The sequence below is a fragment of the Lampetra planeri genome, chromosome 6 (genome assembly GCF_965212315.1).
Source record: "Lampetra planeri chromosome 6, kcLamPlan1.2.h2, whole genome shotgun sequence".
Classification (NCBI taxonomy): domain Eukaryota; kingdom Metazoa; phylum Chordata; class Hyperoartia; order Petromyzontiformes; family Petromyzontidae; genus Lampetra; species Lampetra planeri.
This window is the reverse complement of record NC_136112.1, coordinates 4,982,101-5,004,433: the sequence shown is the minus strand read 5'-3', so window position 1 is coordinate 5,004,433 and position 22,333 is coordinate 4,982,101. Positions and strand designations below refer to the sequence as shown.

General features: G+C 42.6%; 2 protein-coding genes across 3 annotated transcripts in view; one reads left to right on the top strand and one right to left on the bottom strand.

Moving 5' to 3' along the window:
* LOC144719430 (solute carrier family 15 member 4-like) overlaps nt 1-7,307 on the top strand; it is a 28,297-nt gene extending 20,990 nt beyond the window's left edge. The window contains exons 7-9 of one of the 2 annotated variants that reach the window (XM_078595331.1): nt 254-412; nt 2,056-2,114; nt 5,556-5,645. In XM_078595331.1, coding sequence (XP_078451457.1) covers nt 254-412; nt 2,056-2,072 — 176 coding nt within the window. In that variant the 3' untranslated portion in view covers nt 2,073-2,114; nt 5,556-5,645. Of the gene's footprint in view, nt 1-253; nt 413-2,055; nt 2,115-5,555 lie in introns of both variants that reach the window. The other variant, XM_078595330.1, reaches the window with a different exon arrangement.
* Nucleotides 7,308-13,304: 5,997 nt separating this feature from the next.
* The window catches only part of LOC144719429 (transmembrane protein 132C-like), an 83,541-nt gene continuing 74,512 nt past the window's right edge, over nt 13,305-22,333 (bottom strand). Inside the window, exon 8 of the mRNA XM_078595329.1 lies at nt 13,305-15,390. Coding sequence (XP_078451455.1) covers nt 14,206-15,390 — 1,185 coding nt within the window. The 3' untranslated portion in view covers nt 13,305-14,205. The remainder of the gene's footprint in view (nt 15,391-22,333) is intronic.

The window sequence follows — 22,333 nt, the reverse complement described above, 5'->3', positions numbered from 1 at the left end:
GTGCTTGGATTACAAAGCATGTGCCACCATCGCCTGGCACTCGTACTACGCTTGCCACATCTATGCTCGCCCCGCCTCCACCGACCTGCATTGAACGGCGTGGTGAAGTATGTGGTCAAATAACCCCCAAGGCGCGCACGGCGTGTGGGAGACCTCGTCCAGCAGTGGAGTGACGAAGGGGCTTTGGCCTGCACGTCTACGCCCCCTGATTGCGCTCTCTTTGTTTCACGTTGGCATCGGTGGACGGCTCTAGGTTTGGAATTTGCGTATTCCGCGGCTCCGAAGCACATGCAGAGTGCCGTGATGGGGCTGTTCTTCTTCTTCTCTGGGATCGGCTCGTTCATGGGCTCTGGCCTTCTCAGCTTGGTGTCGCTGCCGTCCATTGGCTGGATGGACAGCCACAGGGACTCTGGTAAGTTGCGATGACTTTTGTGATTTGACAAGCACGGGCACAGTTTCGTCTTTTTTTTAAGGCAGACTTCGAGCTGTGTGGGTTTAAGCAAAGAAAGGTTGATGGGTGGAAGGTCATTAAGGTTTGCAATATGAAATTGCTTTTCTGAGACACTTGCTCGAGAGTAATTATGTTACTGATATGAAAGTTCATAACAATGGAGAGTGGCTGTATTGTCCTAAGGTCACCACATGCTGTTTGGACACACTCGCCTTTTCCCTATGACAGTCGTTCAGAAAATATTGTACGAAGGGCTTGGTAGGAACAAAGTGATTTAGTGCTAGCAATCACTCAGAATTAAAACACTGGAATAGATGGATGTATGATTATACTTTTTTTGTGAATGCAGCATTTAGATAATTAGTTCATGCGGACCTTTGGCCAGAAGAATATTGAATGGGTATACAATATGTTAAGAAAATAATAAAAATAATAATAATTGTATACCATCGTGACATATTATTTAAAAAAGTTTTGCTGTCTGGCTGGCACATCGGCGGGCAAGTCCGTGATGGTGACATCATCATGCACATCTACTTGATGACGTCACCCGCATCCCATAGTGTTGGGCCGGGTTCGTGCATCACTCCTCCACCCAAACTGTGTATCCCGTGCAAATGCGAGGGCAGTACTAGTTTAGTTTAAAAGTAATTGTCACAGCGTGACATGATGGAGTATGATAGCACAAGGGCAGTTACAAAACGATGAGTCGAGATGTCCTCCTTGTATTACTCCACCTGATTTTTTTTACAAGTCAGGGTGAACCTCTGCTTTTTATGTTCAAATATGAAGATGTTGAATTTACCTTTGTATAACATACTGTCCAATGCCAATGTACCCTTTTTTTGGGGGTTTCTTTTGAATGCATCCAGATTAAATTCAGCGTACTGAAAACGGCAAGGTTATTAATGTTGTATGCTGGCGCTGAGATTGGTGGCCTGATGGCTTATTGCTCAGAGTACAGAGTCAGCACCACTGAGTTCACAACAAATGCAGCTACAGAAAACCCTGCAGCCACCCGAGATTAAGGCAGGATCCCAGCTCGGTCACCGAAGACTCCCGAAAAGAGTCGTATTAGATTTGGTCTTTCACTTAATTTGCCAAAATTCCAGCTCGCAATCAGTCATTGTCGAAGTACTCTCTTTTCAGAATATGTCTGACAGTAGCGTCGTACAAACTAGTAAAGCCGGACCAATACTCTTTTCACTTACCCAGTCATGAATATTAAACAACAATTGGCATTGGCGTGCTCTTACCTTGCAATCGAGCATTAACCGTTATTTTAAAATAATCAGCTAAAGTGCAATGCATTTTCAGTTTGTTCCACATTGTATAAAGGTAGAGTTAAAACACATGACATCCACTGATGTGTCCACTTAGGAAATCATTATTAGTATTGGGACAGTGCTAATGCACGTGCCGATTATTTAGTGTGAGGAATTATTTTAAAACATGAGTTAATGCTTAATTTATATCACCTAACTCTCTCTCTCTCTCAATAAGCACAATGTATATTGATCAACGGCTCTCTAGATGTATAAATTAATTACCGTTCCTCCCTATAACATGGTCTAAACTGGTGTTTGCAATGTTGTTTTAATCAGGCTTGGCTGACAAATGAATTGAATTAATGCAACAGCACACATGACCTGCATTACCACAAGTGAGCTAATGGAAATGACATTAACAACTGTTGTTCAATTATACCTGTAAGACATGATTATACGTCCTGTTTGTGTTCTCCAAAAGCTCAGTGTGGCAATTCTGATTCTCAGAAATGTCTATTATTTTTCCACCTTGGACTCACTACTTAGGCATCATCGCACATTTAAGTTGTCATGCAAGACAGCAAAAGTTGTTACGGAGTTCAACGCTTCAGATGTTTGGTACTACAAACACGATGGCACTTACGGTCGCCGAGTTCTTACATTTATTCATTCGTGATGTTACACTAATGGCGCTGAAAGCATTCTTTTTCATGTCAGACAGCAGCTTAGTGGTCGTGTAATTCCCTACACCGGTGTAACGCTGCAATTTTCATTTGACGACAGGGCAGCGTGACCTACTTTTGGGAGATATGGGATATTAAGTCCGAACTTGTTTCACATTCCTGCGGGGAACAGTTGCATTTCCCAATGATAACAGTAATAATGACGTCATGTAATCATACTCATAGGTTGTCTGAAAAAGTCTGCAAATGGGTCCTCCATAAACATGCATCGACTTGTTTTAGGATTCATCTTCATATGCGGCACTCGTGGTCGAATCTGGGCACCAGCTGTTATACGGCACAAGGGAGGGTAGTTTTATTCAGATAGATTAGCTTAGGGGCCGTCCATAAATGACGTCACGCACCTAGGGGGTGGGGTGGGGGTCAGACATTTGTGCCGATGTGTGACGAGAGAGGGGGGGGTTTGAGAAATGTGACGTCACGTAAAAATGCGCAACTTTAAATAAATATAGACAACACGTTCTACTTAATTAAATAGACTTTTAAATAAATGTTTTCTCCTACAACATCAGCGCCACAATGACAATAGTTTAAAGCGATTTGAAGCATTTTGTTTTAGGGAGGGGCAGAGCTTTGTGCCGTCATATTTGAGGGAGGGGGGGGGGTCTGACTTTTTGTGACGCCGTGTGACGAAGCGGGGGGGGGGTCAAAATCGTCCAAAATCGCGTGACGTCATTTATGGACGGCCCCATGGATGTCTGCGAGACCATGCGTAGCTGCTGCGATCTCTGCACCGCCATTATAACCCCGGGCGCAACTCCACCCAGACACATTATGAATTAATCAGCATTGTGACGAACTGTATGCGATGCTGTTGCGCTGTAAATGGTTTTGCAACACTGCGCTTGCGATCGGAGGTGGCCGGTTCGATACTCCCAGAGTGGCAGTGGAAAAAATTGGCAACACTTCTCAATGGGCCCCCACCTCTGTCCACCGAGCAGTGCAAACGGGTGCCCGGCAGTCGGTCGACAGGTAGCGTGCCAGAGGCGTAGCTAGGAGGGGTGCAGGGGGGTACATATGTCCCCGGGCGCCAAGGTAGAGGGGCGCCAAAATGAGGCTTACAACGTTACTTTATAACTTATTGTGGCGGGCACGGCAGCCTGAAACTACTGCACAAATCTACACCTCAACCTAAAAGTTTATATATCCCGCCACACACAGCCTACATGTCATGTAATTACATTTTGGTATGTGATTAAACGGGGGGGGGGGGGGGGGTGCCAATTTTATAGTTCGTCCCCGGGCGCAAAATATCCTAGCTACGCCTTTGTAGCGTGCGCTGGGGCAAAAGTGTCTTTCCTCCCCATCTTTTCCAAGATGGCAGAGCGGGCCAGCTACCTATTCTGAGGGGCTGTCCAGAGCTCCCTCTAGTGGAGGTCATTCCATCGGCATTGGCGTGAGCAAGCAATCGCGGGTTGCTGAACGTTGACTTGCTGCCAGGCGCTAGATTCTGTTGCAGCGATGCTTTTTTTTGTGACCGGCTGCTTGCTGATGGAGCACATTGCAAATGACGTGGAGCTCTTTGTCAGACCACTGCTGGATGACAGCATCAGAATGCCGCGTCAATCGTGGGTGCTGTTAAATCGTCCTTGACCTCGCTCGCTGGCCAGTGCGAGTTAGTGAAACAGGTTGGCGGGTGGGGGGGGGACATGACTGTCCAGCGGAGTACATTTGCGCGTTGAACTTCTTTCGCACGGTACATAGCCAACGGTGCCAATCGTGGGTGCAAATCGGAGGTGAGTGATTTGAACTCAGGTCGCCCGGTTAACGGCACAGTGCGCTAACCAACTTTAATAGAGCTCAATGCTTTCACGTACTGTATATGGAAATAGTGTAGCTGGCGAGGGTCTGTTTATGGGTGGAATTGTGATAGCCTGTCTTTGTAATTTGTGTGAATTCTCCCTGAACTGCAGTAGCAAATGGCCTACATTTTTATCAGGGTGGATATAACATCCCAAGCTACGCCACGTGCACCTCAGGCTAAGATTTGGTCTAATTGGGGAAATGAATACACACAGGGCTCTAGTGCCAAATGTAATTCATTTTCATTGAGATATTCGTGGAAATATGCCATCACCTCTTCATACCAACAATAAGGACAAATCACCAAGGCGATGGCTATCGATTGGTCATAGCATAAATTTATCTTTCGCAAAATAAATCTCACAAGTTGAAGCGTGTAACGTGTTTCACGTTTTCCAAGAGAAACAAAATAATACAAATAATGGGCATTGTTATTAACCTGCATGGTTAAAATGAAAAGGCGTTTCGATGAATGCAAACCTCCGTAGCGGGCCAATTTAAGTTTTGATAAAACTAGTACTGAGCCAAACAATTAAGCGATCAGACAGAAATAAAACAAACCTAATTTGCATTTGGACATTTTTTTTGTAGTTCTGATTAAAATTCTGCAGCTGCTAGTGTTGTTTATCATCTTGCTTCGTGATAATTGGGCATCGGTTGCAAGGTCGTTAGCACCCTGCTTTATCAGCAGGCTGGCCTGAGTTCAATTCCCGACCACGTGTATAACATCAGTGACGAAATATAATCTGAGCTGGTTCTGAGCCCCCCTACGCTTAACCAAGTCGGCATGCTGAAGTCTGACCAAACAACACCCATAACTGACACGGTGTGGGAGAGATCCTTAATCTAGCAGTAGATTGAAATAGTCATAATCAACGTTTTTGGGTTTAGATCGCGTTATTTATAAATGTGTCGTAACCCTCCACCACCCGACACGGCCAATCAGTAATTCTGGCGAATTGCCCGATGATGCTGGATGCAATTACCAGCGAAACGTCGTACTCAAATTGTAAATGTTGTGGTTTCACGCTTCAACACATCGGTGGGCTAAAGCAGTGAACTATTTGTCTTTTGTCAACGTGACACTTTTTTACTGATTGGCCGTGTCGGGTGGTGGAGGGTTACGACACATTTATAAATAACGCGATCTAAACCCAAAAACGTTGATTATGAATAATATTGGTCGCGAAAACCTACGTGTTAAACAGATTTATATAGGCCTGTAACTTATTGTTTATTGTATTGTTATTAATTCATTTGTGATACTGTGCAATTTATCACGACACACAGGTAGCATAAATCACTGCCACTTGGACTTCTACTTTTTCTTACTGGCTGGCATCCAAAGTGTGACGCTGGTCATCTTCGTCTGCATGAAGTCCTGGCACACAAGCCCTGGGAATCCCTGAGTTGCGGATGTCAGCCAATGAGGAGTCATGGACAACAAACATCAACCACACCACTTGATCCTGCTGGTCTCAGCTAATCATGTTCGGATCTCTTTGCAATTTAAATTCCTTATAAATGCTGTTTTTGTGTTATTAAAAGTATACGAGCCAAAACGTGTGTAAAACGTCAATGAAATAACGCAGTTTTGTGCATTTTCATTGTTCGGGATAACTTGTGTGCAGCATTATAGGTATGTGTTTTTTGCGGATTTTTTTTTGGCATAGATGAACAACCCATGTACGACATTAAATAATCCAATTAATTGTATTGAGACCCGGTTTCACTAACTTTTCTTTTCATACAGATTAGCTTGGCAATTCACCATTTGATCAATAATTTAAGAGCAGAACTAGACTATCAGTAATTGTATTAACTAGTTGGAGGTAAATTGTGTAATTTCATTGAGGCGTATTGCTATCGTTAATCATTGTATGACGGGGCGTTTTTAATTCATATTACTACACAAATATGAACAGATTCCTGAAAATTGTATCATTTCAATCACACATATGCAACGGCATCGTTTATATTACCAACGTTTAAGACTATTGTGTGTGTTATAGGGCAATTTTATATTAGTGCCTGTGTACAAGGGCCATTGTTAATGTAAAACGCGTTTTTATAGCAGGGCGGTAGCGGCTATACACTCCCGTGATGAATGCAGCACCATGGTCTGGCTCGACAGGAGAAGGCAATACAGCAAGTGGAATAATCGCCATATCGTTCCATGTGTACGGGGATATAGCGTTGCCCCCTTGCATGTGTGTGTGTGTTTTTCCGGGTGTGCTATGGGCTTCCTCCCACATCCTTAACAACTCATTAATTTGCTGAAAACATCTTAAAATAAAATAAAAATCCAATGCGGGACCCTCCTGAAAAGAAACGTCTGAGGTCTCAGCCTGGCTCTCCTGGTTAAGTACGTGAAGTAAAAATAAAACACAAGAATTAGGAGTTGGAATTATATGTACAAAAGTGAAGCTGTGGTGGTGGGGGAAGCAGTGGCATGTTGCTTAACGCACTGCTCTGCTAACCCGTTGATCTGACTTCAAATCTGATCAGCAGGTTTAATTTCAACTAAAATGTGAGGTTTGAACCAAGTGGCAAGGTCAACACGATTACAACGGTGTGTTCATAATAAACGGGGTGAGGTTGCGTTATTTATAAATGTGTTGTAACCCTCCACCACCCGACACGGCCAATCAGTAAAAATAAAGTGTCACGTTGACAAAAGACAAATAGTTCACTACTTTAGCCCACTGGTGTGTTGAAGAGTGAATCTACAACATTTACAATTTTTGAGTACAACGTTTCGCTGGTAATTACATCCAGCATCATGAATAATTTTGGTCGCGAAAGCCTACGTGTTAAACGGTGTGTTATGTTGCAAACCTAAAGGTGGGATTTTTGATGAAAAACTCACATCTCTTAAGTGTAACATTGAGTCGCTGTTAAATGCCAAACTAATATGCAAACATTGTAACATTTTGATTATGTATTATCACTGCTGTTTCAATTTTTAATATTATTTTTTAAGGCTTGTGTTGTATTTCATGTTTTTTTTATTTCTTGAATAAAATATTTTTTATCCTGAAATATGCATTTGAATAAAAACACAAAATGGTTTAGCCATATTAAATACAAGAATGGTGGTGGGGGTGGGTGATTTCGGCACCGGTCTTCGGCACCAACTCTCACATCAAGACTCACACTGATCGGTGAGGTTGATGAGCGTTCAAACAAACCAGCATTGAGGACGAAATGCGCGCGAGAGGCTGTCATCCAGCAGTAGATTGGGGCTGTAATCTACATTTAAATTATTTTATGGGCATGAGTCAATTCTCCACTAGTAACAGGGGGTAGGTGCGTTCACAGAAACATGTATCTCTCTCCAGAAACTGCTGGTTTAAAGGCTACCCCCCCCCCCCCCCAAAAAAAAAAAGTTCCCAATCAAAAATGTAACTAATTCACATCTGGATAGTTAATTACCAGCCGATGCTGCTGGCGAATTTCCCCACCAAAATTGGCGTGGCCTGCAGACTCCTGACTCGAACTACAATCATTCCAGCTCCTCCAGCTGGCCGTCAAAGTTTCACCCAAGGGGGGAGGGGGAATCTTAATTTTAGAACTTTCGTGACTGCAGGAATTATTTGTTTTTTTCGGTTAAGTCACGTCTAGTTGACAGGCAGGAACACAGAGAGAGCGACCACCACGTGTCCCGGAGTGACGCGGGGGGGGGTGCCGGATTAAGCTATCGCGGGGCCTGTAGCACATGTTATAAAGGGGCCCTAAATATAACAAAAACACGTAAATATTAAAACATAAAATGTTTAACTTGCATACTAGAGTAATTGTATTTTTTCATTTGCTACACAGCCAGATAATACGACAACTCGCTAACCTTAAACACCCAGTCGTTCATAAAAGTGGAAGGCAGTATAGTACTATAATAATAGAGCAAGTGCAGAATCACTGAAACCGGAATTTATAGCTTGAAAGCATTTAGCGCGGGGCCCTTGAAAGTGCGGGGCCCTTAGCATAATTATGTTACTTTTGCTACTAGGATAATCCGGCACTGGGGGGGGGGGGGGGGGTTGGGTAATTACTGGCGTTCCAGTAATTACTGGCGAAACGTCGTACTCGGATTGTAAATGTTGTGGGTTTACTCTCCCAACAACCGGTGTGCTGTACTAGTAACGAATTGGCACGTTTTGTTTACGTGACAAACCTTACTAATTGCCTGTGTAGGGTGGTGGCGGGTTTAACGACACATTTATATTTACGCAATGCTAACACTTGTGCCTCACATCAAGAAGCGCCTGGGTTCGAATCCTGATTCGGGAACTTTTCTGTGTGGAGTTGTGTTCTCTCCCCTGTTCCACAGGGCTTCCCGCAGATTATCTGGTTAAAAAAAGCAGTGTAACTGGTTTTGACCAAACATTCCAACGCTGAACAAAAATTACCTTGCAAATTTATCATTTGGGATTACACATCGTGACAAACCTCATGAAACAAATCATCTTAGGCGAATAGAAGGGGGTTCCAACTGTTCTTCTTGGAAGAGGTAACCATCACCCTTAGGATGCAACAAGGGAGACTCTCTCAGACCTGATGGAATACGTCGACATCAGGTGGGGACCAGCTCCTGAATCAAAATGTACCGAATGTATGTTGGACTTGTTTCGCGCCGTACCTAGCCAACGGTTCTAACGGGAGGTGCATAAATGAAACATTTCCATAATTTGGCAAAATTAGATTCGAGACATCATATTGACTCTTGAGGAAAAGTGGGCGTGGGGAAGACATAGAAGCGAGATGGAGTGTGTCTTCATAAGACCGCGATAAGAAATGACGATGACATGGGAATGTATGCATCATGGCCGATGATAATTTGGTCAAATGTTTTGGTGTGAAGATGTTTCCACAGGAGAGGACAAACTTAAAAAAGACACCCAAATAAGCTGAACAGAGGGACTAATTTTGGCCATTGTCTATTTTTAAATCCTTTATATTAAGTTCGCTTGCTTGCTTAGGACCGTGCAAAACTTTCAGTCGTTTTTAACCCACTTCCCGTGATCCAATCGAGCTGACATTTTCCACACAGACTCGTTGTGCGTGACAATAAATGTTCGTGAAATTTTTTTTTAATTTTTTTACACTTTTTAGGACAAAAATATTATATTTAATTACCAATTGCTTAATGGTGCAATGCAATCATCTGACCCATAGGTGGCAGCCATCTCAAGCCAGAGGACGAGAGGACTCTAGCCGCCACGCATATAAAGGATTTATAGTGAAAAACTTTGTTTTTACGGGTTATACTTATTGTGTAATTAAAATCAAGTGTCCGGAATTGCTGTGAAGACATTTGATGTGGGTATTAGTTGCACTTATGCACACAACTGCTGTGATTAAAATCGAGTTGTCTCCAATTGAAAATGTTCGCCACAGGTCAGTATATATTTGTTCTTATAATTATGCCAAGAAGGAAAGACGTCTGCATTAGGGAGGATTATTTGCTTGTGATTGAGTTTTCTAAGGGGATTTAAACATCGCTCATATGAGAAATTGGCTCTTGGGTGAAATACAACCAAGATGGGGGAAATCTGGTGAATCTTACAGTTCGAAATAAAAAAAAATATTAGAAAGTAACGGTATGCATGTAATATTCTCCGTTACAGTTGCTGTTAATGCACATCATTAGTATTAGTAAATTCAAATGGACAGGGCTGAGCGACTTTTAAGATGTGCTTTCTTATTGGATGCCAGATTTACTTTGGATCCATCCGTTGATGCACCTGCTTTCCAGACACCATAAAAGCGACGCTGCTTTTATTAAGATTAACGATGATGCTCGCCATGCACGACACAGATAGAATTAATTTAGGAGCTTTCGTGACTGCAGGAATTATTCTTTGGTTCTTTTCGGTTAAGTCACGTCTAAAAATAAAAGAATAAATTAAAATAACATATTACGACGTTTCGATTGCAACACAAGCAATCATCATCAGGCATAAAAGAAATAGCAACAAAAATCTAACTAGAAAACTATAGACAGACATACAAGCAGACAGACATCACAACGGCACACAGAGAGAGGACACAAATCGGCACAAAGAGAGGGGTCGTTTCTGTGACGGTCCCTTAAATATAGAGAGGGGGGGCGGGGACGGAGAGAGGGAGGGGGCAGAGAGAATTAGCATATCAATGAGTGTACGGCAACGTACTGCTGTTGCAAGTAAGATGACAATGTGGAACGGGCACGCAAGCTTGAAAATTAGGAGACAGGCACACGAAAATTAAATAACCTAGCAAAATATCGAAATGTGATGTAATACAACACAGAGAGTCGGTTAACACACAATTAACGCATAGCCTGGTTGATTACGTGTTTCAAAATTTGCTAAGTTAGAATTTTAAGTGTGAAAATTCCAAAGAGAGGACACAGGCAGAGAGAGCAAATAGCCAGAAAGAAAAAGGATAAGCTTAAAACTTCCCCGTAGAAGTGGTTCAATCTTAATTTAGGAGCTTTCGTGACTGCAGGAATTATTCTTTGGTTCTTTTCGGTTAAGTCACGTCTAAAAATAAAATAATAATGTGCCTGTCTCCTAATTTTCAAGCTTGCGTGCCCGTTCCACATTGTCATCTTACTTGCAACAGCAGTACGTTGCCGTACACTCATTGATATGCTAATTCTCTCTGCCCCCTCCCTCTCTCCGTCCCCGCCCCCCCTCTCTATATTTAAGGGACCGTCACAGAAACGACCCCTCTCTTTGTGCCGATTTGTGTCCTCTCTCTGTGTGCCGTTGTGATGTCTGTCTGCTTGTATGTCTGTCTATAGTTTTCTAGTTAGATTTTTGTTGCTATTTCTTTTATGCCTGATGATGATTGCTTGTGTTGCAATCTAAACGTCGTAATATGCTATTTTAATTTATTATTTTATTTTTAGACGTGACTTAACCGAAAAGAACCAAAGAACAGATAGAATTGCATAACACAATCCGGATATAAAACTTTTGTTCTAAAAGCTAACATTAATAATTACGTGGTGATAAAAATCCACACTCAAGTTGTGGGGATTTTATCCTTCAAATTAATAAGTTATTTCATAATTCCATTTCTAAAATGTTAATTATGAACATTACCTTAATCCGCGTTTCTCAAAGGATGTTATGTATAATTTAAGTTTTGAGCATCCAGTCGATGTTGACACGGATACAACTGTGCTTCCCCCCCCCAAACATTTTGTAAATTGAGTCTGAACATTGCTTTAGTTTTGCGGTACATGCACATGGGCAGCGGCCATTTTGTTAAACCTACTGCTGGATGAGGAGGCTATCTCAACGCAGTTCCCCACGCTGGTCAGTGTGGGTTAGTGCAGACTGGGAGCTTGGACGTGGAAGCATAGAAATACAGTCCAGCGATGCATTTTGCTGCACGCCCTCCATTGGTGCCTACCCACGTAGTTGCACAACCTATAACATCCTCAGTTTAACACGTAGGCTTTCGCGACCAGTATTATATTCATAATACACGTTTTTGGGTTAGATCGCGTTCTTTATAAATGTGTCGTAACCCTCCACCACCCGACACGGCCAATCAGTTAAAAAAGTGTCACGTTGACAAAAAACAAATAGTTCACTACTTTAGCCCACCGGTGTGTTGAAGAGTGAATCCACAACATTTTCAATTTTTGAGTACGAAAATAAGTTCAACATTCACACATCTGATGAGATTGGGCGCATTCTGAGTGACTTGGTTAAAGGCACTTGTATAGTAAGCTTGGTAAAAAAAAAAGAGTCCGTTCTGTTAGGACAATGCACGTGATTGTTTACTACCTTTAGCCTGCTAGTGTCTTCTGACACGAATGCCATTCTACCCTCTGAGTTGCGAGTAGTGTGCGTCAGGACAATAACTTCACTGCTATTTCTTCCCAGGCTCTCTTGCCATATATAGCATCAGAGTGCAAAATCCTTCACAGGATACGTCAGAAGACGAATCTTCCGTGCAGCTTTTCAATATCCTCATAAAACCAGACAACTGCGTAACTAGTCAGGTCGGTTTTATCTGCATTAAAGGATACAATACAGTCTTGCATATGCTTGAAAAGGAAGCCATGCAGTTTATTGTTTCATTTCCAAGAAGCGCATCATTCAGTGCCTTGGGAAAATACAATCTTACATCAGTGTTTAACTCACCCTATTGTTAACGTAAAAAAGATGAGTATGTTCATAGTAAAAAAAAAAGAAATAATGATCCACTTAATATTCGGGTCACCCCTTTGATGATACCAGCAAAATTTGATGTGATCAGAAAATAAAAAACAAACTTCGACATATTTTTCTTTTGAACACCGACGCATCTTTTTTGAACGTATGAACATTTCAACATGAAAACGTTTCTCGAGTTCATGGGGAGAACTCCCCATGAACACGCTGCCTTGGTTCTGTGATTGAATACAATACATAGAAAACACGTCAAACAGAAAACATCAAAACAGTAATGTATATTAAAAATGGTGAATTACTTTGTTTTAGGCACACTGTCTACATCAACATGATTTTTTTTATTAGGGGGTTATTATTAAATACAAGTTAAGGGGGAGGAGAGGGGGGGGGCTTATCAGAATGTGATAGCCAATGAATGGAAAACTTGTATTAAGAAGCTTGCATCTTGAATCCCTGCCTCACTTGATGCAGCAAATCTGGCTGTGACGGTCCCACCTGATGACGGAGACTTGTGTTGCCTCCGAAACGTCGTGATTTTATTATTTAAATTTTTATTAATTTTTATTTAATTTTTTACCCACGTGACTTTACCGAAAGGACCAAGAGTATGATAATGTTAGAAATTAGCATGTAAATGTAAGATCGGAGAGCGGCCTCCTCGACGAGGGCACGGAAGTGGCTATGTTAATGTTAACAGGAGTCAAGTTGAGTAAAACCGTTGAACAAATACCGTGCCGACGTCTCCATAACCAATGGGTGACCAAATCGCCGAGCCACTCCGTTCAAGTTGCGAATGTGACAACCCGAGCCTTGCGTTGCTCTTTCAAGACAGCGAAGGAAAGACTGAGCGGGAGACGGCTTTGTAACTGGACAATGTTTATTCATTAAACAAAAGCCTGTACAGAGAATATCAACTACCATCCGTGGCGTTCACAGATTTACATCACATTGATAACAAACTGTATTTGGCTTCAAAATGACAATCGTGGCAGAATAAAGTAGAATAAAAAGAGCAGTAGCTAAAAGCAAGATTAATGGTTTATAATTGCTCTAGAGTTCTGTATTTACATATTTACAACAAAAGTTTTTTTCTTTATCAAATGCATGCAGTTGACATCAGTGATTTTTGTTTAAAGTGCTTTTAGTCTCTGTTCAACGTTTACTTTTGTACACGTGTCATTTCCTGTAACGTGCGATAATAATATTAATGACATTGCCATCCATTTTTCAGGAAGTTTCGCGCACAATTTGTCGCTGGATGTTATTCTGCGTGCTACAATGACACAGGCACAGAACTATCGCACTGAGACACTTGCTAATGCATAACTTTTCCACGACCAATCTTGTTACGCACTTAAAAATGTTGCTGCATACCGCATTTGTTACTTTTTTTTCAGCAGCAATACATTGCGTTAAAAAATCCAGTAAAAATTAACAAATTTTATCTTTGTGACACAATCTTTGATAGAAGAGGTAAGGACTTCCATTTTTCCCTTCCATGACTGCATAAAAGTCTGGAATTTTTTAAATTTTCAACGATTCCTGTTTAGAAAAACCTAAAACACAGATATTTTGAACGTACATAATGTCAAGAAATTGTTGTTATTCAATAAATTGTCTGTAGACTTTTATACGTACCATTATTCTTTACAATATCAAGCCAGCAAGTTGTAAAAATAAAATTACATGTTGCAACAAGATGAACACATAGCCTTTGAATTACAAATGTATTACAAGTGCGCACAACGCAATAAGCAATTTATTCTCTACAGTGTGTCGGTTAAACTTTGAATGTAATTTCTTAGATTTTCTGGTTCCCGATAGCCTGTGTCCAAACAGATCCATTCTATTTCACGCTCCTTCGAGGGCGGCAGGGAGCTGTACGCCTCGGCTCCGTGGACTGGACTGTGCACCGTCATGAAGGTGGTGAAAGTCACGCGCTTGCGCTGCGTCGTGGGAGAGCTCACCGCCGGCTCGCCCTTAACGAGCATCCTGTCCGACTGCCTCTCCTGCCTCCGCATCCGCCCCTGCAGCCTGCCTCTGCCCGTGCCGCCACCGCCGCCGCCACCGCCGCCGCTCGTGCTGGCCGTGCTGACCTTGTCCTTGAGAACGCCACGGCCACGTCTGCCCTCCCTCACTAAGCAGCTGCCCTGCTTGGGGACGGCGGCACTGCTGTCCTGTGGTTGGACGGCGGTGTCCGCGTTTGGGTTGGTCAGCTCTATCCATTCGTGCGAATGTGTCAGGATCTCGTCCTGGCTTTGGGGAGATTGCTTCCTTTTGTACCTTACGGTGAAAACAATGCAGTTTATCAGAAACACCAGAATGGCAAGGCAGAAGACGCTGAGAAGGACGTACATGCCAATCTGAAGATCTGACAGGCCAGGTGTATTTTGGGCCTGTAGCTCCTCATCCACCCGATCAGAATCGGTGGCTGTGGGGATGTTTGTGTCAGCGGATGGTCGGCTTATATCCATGCCTATTGGCACAATCATTATTTGATTCTTATTTGTTCCAGCGGTAGACTTCACGCCGACCCCTGCTTCAGTGGTAGTGCCGAGCCCATTGGGAAGAATGTCTTTCAAGGTCACGGAGCCCTCGTCAATGATGTCGCCGCCTTCCTTGGTGCTTTCGGTGCTCTGCTCGTTGCCGCTGTAGCCACTCTCCTCCGGCCTGGAGAAGCGAACGTGCACATCGGCCACAGCCGCCACCACCGTCGTCCTCCGCCGAGTCTTCTGGCAGGCTTCGCAGATCATGAGCTCCAGGCGGATGAGGCCACCCTCTCCCTGACCCTCGGCCACGATTTGGGGCCAAGCGTCACCCTCTGGCACAGTGACGGACACCACTTTTTGGTCGAGCGAGGAGACGGTGAGGAGATACTCACGTGGGCTGAACACGTCGAGGGGCACCACGGTGTCATCGCTGTACTGCAGCCAAATCATCAGGATGGCCTCCTGAAGACACAGTGAGGGGTGAGGAATATGTCGAGACAGAGAAATAATGAAAGTGATCAATAATATCAAGGATAAAAAGGATTGTGTGTGGGCAAATGAGAGAAAGAAAAGTTGGGAACAAAAACATTTTTTGAGTAAGAGCAAGCATTTTCAGACTTTTGTCAATCTACTACGAGATGAAGGCCTTCCCATGCCATGCCACTCATGAGAGTTTATCTTTTTTTTTAACCATATTTCACCCCACTGGATAATGCAGTCTGGAGTGAAGGTGTGAGCCCAGGACTGGTTCAGGTATAACTCAACACAAATGTTAGTCATGACCGGGAATTGAACTCGAATATCTTTTTTTTCACATCAAAGTGCATCCTAGTCATGCCTGTAGATTTCTGGATTCTAAGTCTGCACCACCAGAATATTAGTTACAATAAAAACGGGTTTCCCTTCACAGGGATTGCTGGTACCTTTATTCTCCATAGCAGTGTGGGAACCTCTGCACTGTTACATCTGGTTAATTCAGAAGGCTACATGGGTGCTCCTGCTGATAGGAGAGGATTTTTTTTTCATTGGAAAGTATTCATTCCTGGCCGTTAGGGCTAATTTGCAGATATAACCAGAGTGCACCACTCATTTGCACACGCATGTAGAATATCAAAGCGCTACGGTACAGCTCCTGGGCTATTTGCCAATAGCCTGTTGCGCCACTAATGTAGCCGATCCCTTGGAGTAAATCAGTGACTCTGGATCCAGGTGATGTACTCATTTGCACATCCACGTAGAGGATCAATGGCAGCGGGTGATCAAACCTCCCGACCCTAACAAGGCGACTACCAAAATCTAGTTATGGCCGAGAGCCACATGATGCTGAGCTGATTTCGTGGGGTGGTCACTTGAGGTTGGTCACGTGTGTGATGGTCACAAGGGGGTGGTGATGTGTGGTTGTCACAAGGGAGTGAGTGGTGGTCACGCGGTCGGTTCGCTCACACTGTTGGCTGTGGAGGGTTGAAATTAGATAACTATGGGAGCGCCTCAAGATTACTCATGCCTGGCTCTCATTATTTGAGCGAGTGTCTTGGACTACTTATGTTTCCACAGATTTTTCGTATTTCAAAAAAACTTGTTACGTTTGAAAGTTCAAGATTATTCGCCTCTCCATTGAGAACTTGGCCTGGAGCCACACGCAGCTCACGAGCCGCGGTTTGGCCATCCCTGACCTATGATATTGCTTCTTGGTTGTTCTTAGTTGTTATTGTAGCGAAAATCCTAAACGAGTAAATTATTCAATCTGAACTTAATGTAATATTCTTGTAGTACAACTGGGCTAGGATTGGTGAAATTAACATCACACGCTATTCCTTTTTTTCAAAGATTGTGTTCAATACATCCAATTAAAAATAGTTCACATGTCACATACCGTACACCTCAGCAAATGATTTAGTACTAAAAAAGGTGTAATCTGGTTTTTCAAAAATACAATACAGCTTTGTGCTGCTGTGGTGTTTCCAATGTGCTGCAATATACTATTCAAATAAGTTATTTCCTTTAGAAGCAATCTCAAAGTCTGACCTACCATTTCCCATCACTGTTGACAGCTTTGGTTTATTGCATGCATTATGTGTGAAATTCAAATGAACGAAATAAACTCGGTACCTTTTTCGGATTACGTAAATCCACAGCTAAGGAAACGTGTCACAAGAAAAGTGTTTTTTTCCACTGGGGATTGTATTTATTTTGGTGCTGCTTTTTATGCAGATAATAGCAAAACCATGTTTTTATTCAAATCCTTTACGAATTTCACAATAGTGCATAAAATGTCATCAAAGTTAAAAATGTGTACATTTTACCGTAGGATATAAAAAATATATACATAAAAAAGGAATAATTAATGTTGTCGGTGCAAGTGAGGCTATATGAAATCACCTCTCGTGCAAGTACATTATTATTATTTAAAATACTGTTGTGTGCATTGCACTGGAGGCAGTTACACATCGATACATCATTGTCTTACTTAGTGCCACTGTGGAAAAGGCAATAACACTGGCTGTTAAAATCATTGTTGTCACATAAAGGTTAACACTTTCTTGAAAAAAAAAGTTTAACACACCTCAATTACTTTTTAATACCGCGTATAAAAGTTTAAAGCCAAGCATGCCAGCTGTATGGTCAACGTCAGCATGAGGGAATAATGAAATTACTTTGAAGCATACTTAATAGTTTATCTTTATTGTAAATATAACTTCACGGACAGTTCCTGAAACTCATTGTAAAGACGAACTGTAGTCGAGTTATTCGATTGACTGGCTGCACAATACAATGATTTTATGAACGCAGCATTAGTGTTTAAAAAAAAACTTGTCTTTATATAACTTGTAAATGTAATCAAACAAAAATATTATTTTCTCTGGCGTATAGAAGCGCAACTTAAATGAAATCAGACTACAGTAAAAACTCCTTTAATATGGCGCGTCCCTCTCGCCCGCAAATCTAACAAATTTTGTCGTGCCATCCCACGGTCCACCGGAGCCCCCGGAAATTCGTACGGCAAAAAAGAACTCCCCTTCAAAACGATTTGCTGAAAATCACGGGAGAGGCGCTGTACCTCTGATATGGGATGATCTACGAATGGTCATTGACGCGGATTTAGGGGAATTCACTGCCCTTACATTTTAGTTTGGAGGGGCTATTGGCACGTGTAAAGTCAGTAGGAAAAATGGTACGTGCCAAACCGACTTGGCGGCCTTGTTAGTTTTACCCACAGGAGCGGCAACTGCACGCAGCTGCAATTTCATGTAAAAAGTGCGTGCACTGCCCTCTCCAGAGATAAGCTCTGCCACCAAATAGGCCTCCTGCCGCAGTCTTCATCCTGAATGAACGATTGGTGCTCAATGGGCCTTCTGCCGTTTTGCGGCAATGGAGGGCGAGAGTTGTGGTTCAGTATTTAAATACGTAATTTGCTGCTGTTGCTACAGAAGCTGGAGAAGTGGAGTGCGGGGAATGGAAGTGCGGCGGTTAGCGCGCTGCGCCATGAATCCGGCGGTCCGAGCTCGATTCCTGCTCACAGACACCAACAATGGTGACGATTACCTGAACCTGTCTTGGACCTCCTCTAGGTCGACTCGGCCTCAAATGAGTATCTGGTGTGGTGTGTAAACATCGCCACTGGGGCGTTGTGCTGGCCACCCACCCCCTCGCGTGCTGTGTCGGCCTTCCTAGGTGCTCGCTGACAGCACCTGCCCCAACAGCCTGTGAAGGCTATACGGGGGATCTTTTGTCTTTGGTGCAAGGGATTGCCGTGTGCCAAACAGTAAGTGTCAAACTCAATCCAGCTGGCTGATTAATATGTGCGTGTGTCTGCTCGTGCCACGAGGCCGCCACGTCATGGTCAAGCCACCACCACCCACATGCTGAGTAAGATTTCAAGACGAATTTGTTCTTTATCGTAACTATTAATGAAACGCCAAATAAGGAATGTTCCATTAATTTATTGAGCATTCTTAGCTTTTGGTGGCATCGCCTAAGACGTGAGAAGCCACGAGCAGAGCATGTCGATGATCAAGGCATCTGAGGAATTCACCGATTTCATTACAGCAGACAGATATATGGCTTTAAGGATTTCTAGTGGCACAATGCACACCGATTGTATTTATTTCAATGGTTGGGGATATCGTCTAACACTTATCTGTGTTGAAACCAGATCTTGTCTTTCCTATACAAGATTAGCATAGAGCTTTACCACCTTGCGAGGCTAATGCATGCGGATTGACTGCAGGATGCCATATCCTGCCGTTCTCGGTGTGTGACCAATGTAGTGAGTTCGAGTTATCGATTTTTTTTTTAAACCTATTCATGTAATTTTGGGTAACCTCTAGGCTTTGCCCAATTTCAGGTGTATTCGAGTCTGGCTTCGAGAAGTTGTACTATATTGCTCAGTCGTAGGCAAACAACACGTGTCTCTGTGCCTCAAAAAATACTCTGGAGACAGACGGAAAACTGAAGGTAAACGTGGCCTTGGATAAAAACAAAATGGGGACTTTAAACTCGGTGATGTTCTTGGTTTAAGCAATGCAATTTAAACGCGTCTGTTTATGTCTAGGAGACAACACTGCATCGCAAATAGTAAAACATGTGCGTGCTTAATGAGCAATATCCAACCATCACATATTTCCCCTGACCAATTATCCACCCAGATCCAGTGCAGTCTTTGTACATTTTTAAAAAGATCTTTACAAATTCGACCCTTTTCACAACCAATAATGTATTCTCAATGTCGTGTACATGTGCTTGCTTCTTAAAACACAGAAGTGTGTGTCTTCGCGGATAAAGCACTATGTGTCTTATTTTTGTCCAGTAGCCTATGTGTGTATGGCGTAATCGTAATCTTCCATAGATGCTCACTTATCCGATTTTTTCACATATCCGCCGAAACTTCTGTGCCCGATGTTGTACCGTACCGTACTACGAAGTGTAGGAGTTCTGGGGATTGGGGTAGATATATTGCCTGCGACATTATTACGATTACACGTGAAATCACCCACTCCATCGCGAACACTGACGATTTCACCGCATAGAGAGTACGACTCGCTTTGGAATGCTTCTAACAGTGACAGAATAGAAGCCATCCACCGTGCCAGACCCCTTTCTCTGCGAGGGTCAATAAGGCAGTGTTTTGTGGTGAATTCTTACGGCACCCTTTCCATGATGAATATATGTGCCAGAAATGCCTCGTTTTGTGGCGTGAAATGGATCGCCATGCCCAACCGAGAGCGGCCACGCCCCTGATTTCCGAGTGCCGCGATTCCGCAAATTGAAACTCCCGTCACGGATCGTGAAATGTATTCTTCGATTTAGCATCTCCCCGCCCTGGTTCCCGCACGAACGACTCCCACTTAGACCCATTTCACCGTGGGAACCGGGACAAAATGGGAAACGCAAAAGGCACTTGGAATTACAAATAATGATTAATCATTTATATAAAATAATTAATATGAACGCGAATTAAGTTATGCAATTATGAACATCAAAATATATAACTGCTACTTGTGGAAATAAAGGCTGACATTGTGTGAATATTGCACGGGTGAAAACAATCTGTTCATGAAGTGAGGCTTAGGTCGATGTCTCCTCACTGTTAATCTACTTGTAGATTTGTTTTTAAGGTTTTTCTCGTTTTGTTTTACCCTGTGTCATTTTTTACAAGTTCCAATTATATTCATGAATTCATTATGTTCAGTATTTCCATTTTCAAAGCACGTAAACATTTCGGCAAATTGACTATGAAGACTCAAAGCCAGCAGCTCTCGGCCAGTTATTTTGTGAATGTAAAATAAAACAAATTGAACAAAAGAGTTGACACATAGGTGATTTTGCATTCACATCACGCTTTCAATGGTCAAATCGCGCACTTCAAATGTCATACACTTGTTCCAGATAGAGATGTATAACTATACTGTGAATCTGAATGAAGTACCTACAAGATGGTAGGTGATTATCTAAAATATAATGGTAAGGTATGTAATGAAAACAAGCTGGATTTGTATTTTATTTAACACGTGTGCTTTCGCGACCAATGTTATCCATAAGAGATGTTTTTCGGTTAGATTGCGTAACTATAAATGCGTCGTATTGGCGGGTTTGACCACACATATATTTACGCGATATAACCTCCCCAAAAAAAACCTCATGGATTTTTTTAGCCAGGCAATAGTAGCGCACGCCTGTAGCGCATGCCTGTAGCGCACGCCTGTAGCGCACGCCTGTAGCGCACGCCTGTAGCGCATGCCTGTAATCCAGCACTGTGGAGGCAGCAGCCAGGGTTGGTGGATCACGCAAACGTTTTGAAATTCCCTTCCCATGGGTGTCGAGGAGGCGCCGTAGCCTGGCTCACCGAGTGAATGCGGTGCAGCAAATGTGGATTTTGTTTTCCAGACCTCAATTTGCGATGGCATTGAATTAGGTCAATGAAGCGTCAAAACAAGCAGCTTCCAGTGGGAATAGATTGCTCCTGAATTGACAGTTCTTGATTTTTTTACAAAGACATTTTTCCCGTTCAAAGGGTCCCTTCCATTATGTATAAAAAAACAAAGCATGTTCACATGGCTGGAATAAAGATAATAGGTTGTAAAAAAATCCTTTCGGATCACACTAAGGTCATGAGAGGCAAGGGTTGACTGATGAGATATTCAAATGGAAAGAATAATGAAATCTTGTCATGCGTTTATATTACTGTGGCTGGAATAAAATAAGAGCAGATGTAAACATGAGCTGTAAGAAAAGCCTGTGTTCAAGAAACCAGAGCATTGGGAGTACAAGAAAAGCACACAGTTTGCACATTCAATTTTAAATACACTTTAAATAAAGAAACACATCGTAAGTGCTTATCAGAAGCTTTACAATTGTACAATTAAGGTTAAAGCCTGAAATGTCTATGATTAAAAAACTCCAAGCACTTACAATAAAATCAGAGGAAACTTAGCACGGCTCAGAACATCTGGAAAGCGAGAAATAGGGACATAGGATAATAGTAATAGGTTTTTACCCTATTACTATATTTTGCCACTGGTAAAGGAGGTCTCATAACGTAGGATAATAATAATACTAAATGGATTAAACAGCGAGGTCAGATAAATCAATAGAAATTAATGTGTGGTGTTGAGACTTCTATTAAAAAAATTACATTTGAAGAGTGTTTTTGTTTTTCACGTTGTGTGGGGAGCCGGAAATGCAATCTTTAGAGGTTGATGGTGTGGCCTCCGCGCTGTATTCCTTCCCATTGTAACCGATGAACTAGTGCAACACGCCGCAAAATCACCTGCAATGGAGCGAGGGCGCGAGTGGCGTAAAATATGATGGCATTCTAATTGTGGCGCTTCGTGTGCAAGTAAAGCGGTGGATTTACAAAACGCGTAAAAATGTTGTTGCATTCAACCAGGTGTATTTAATACGTAGT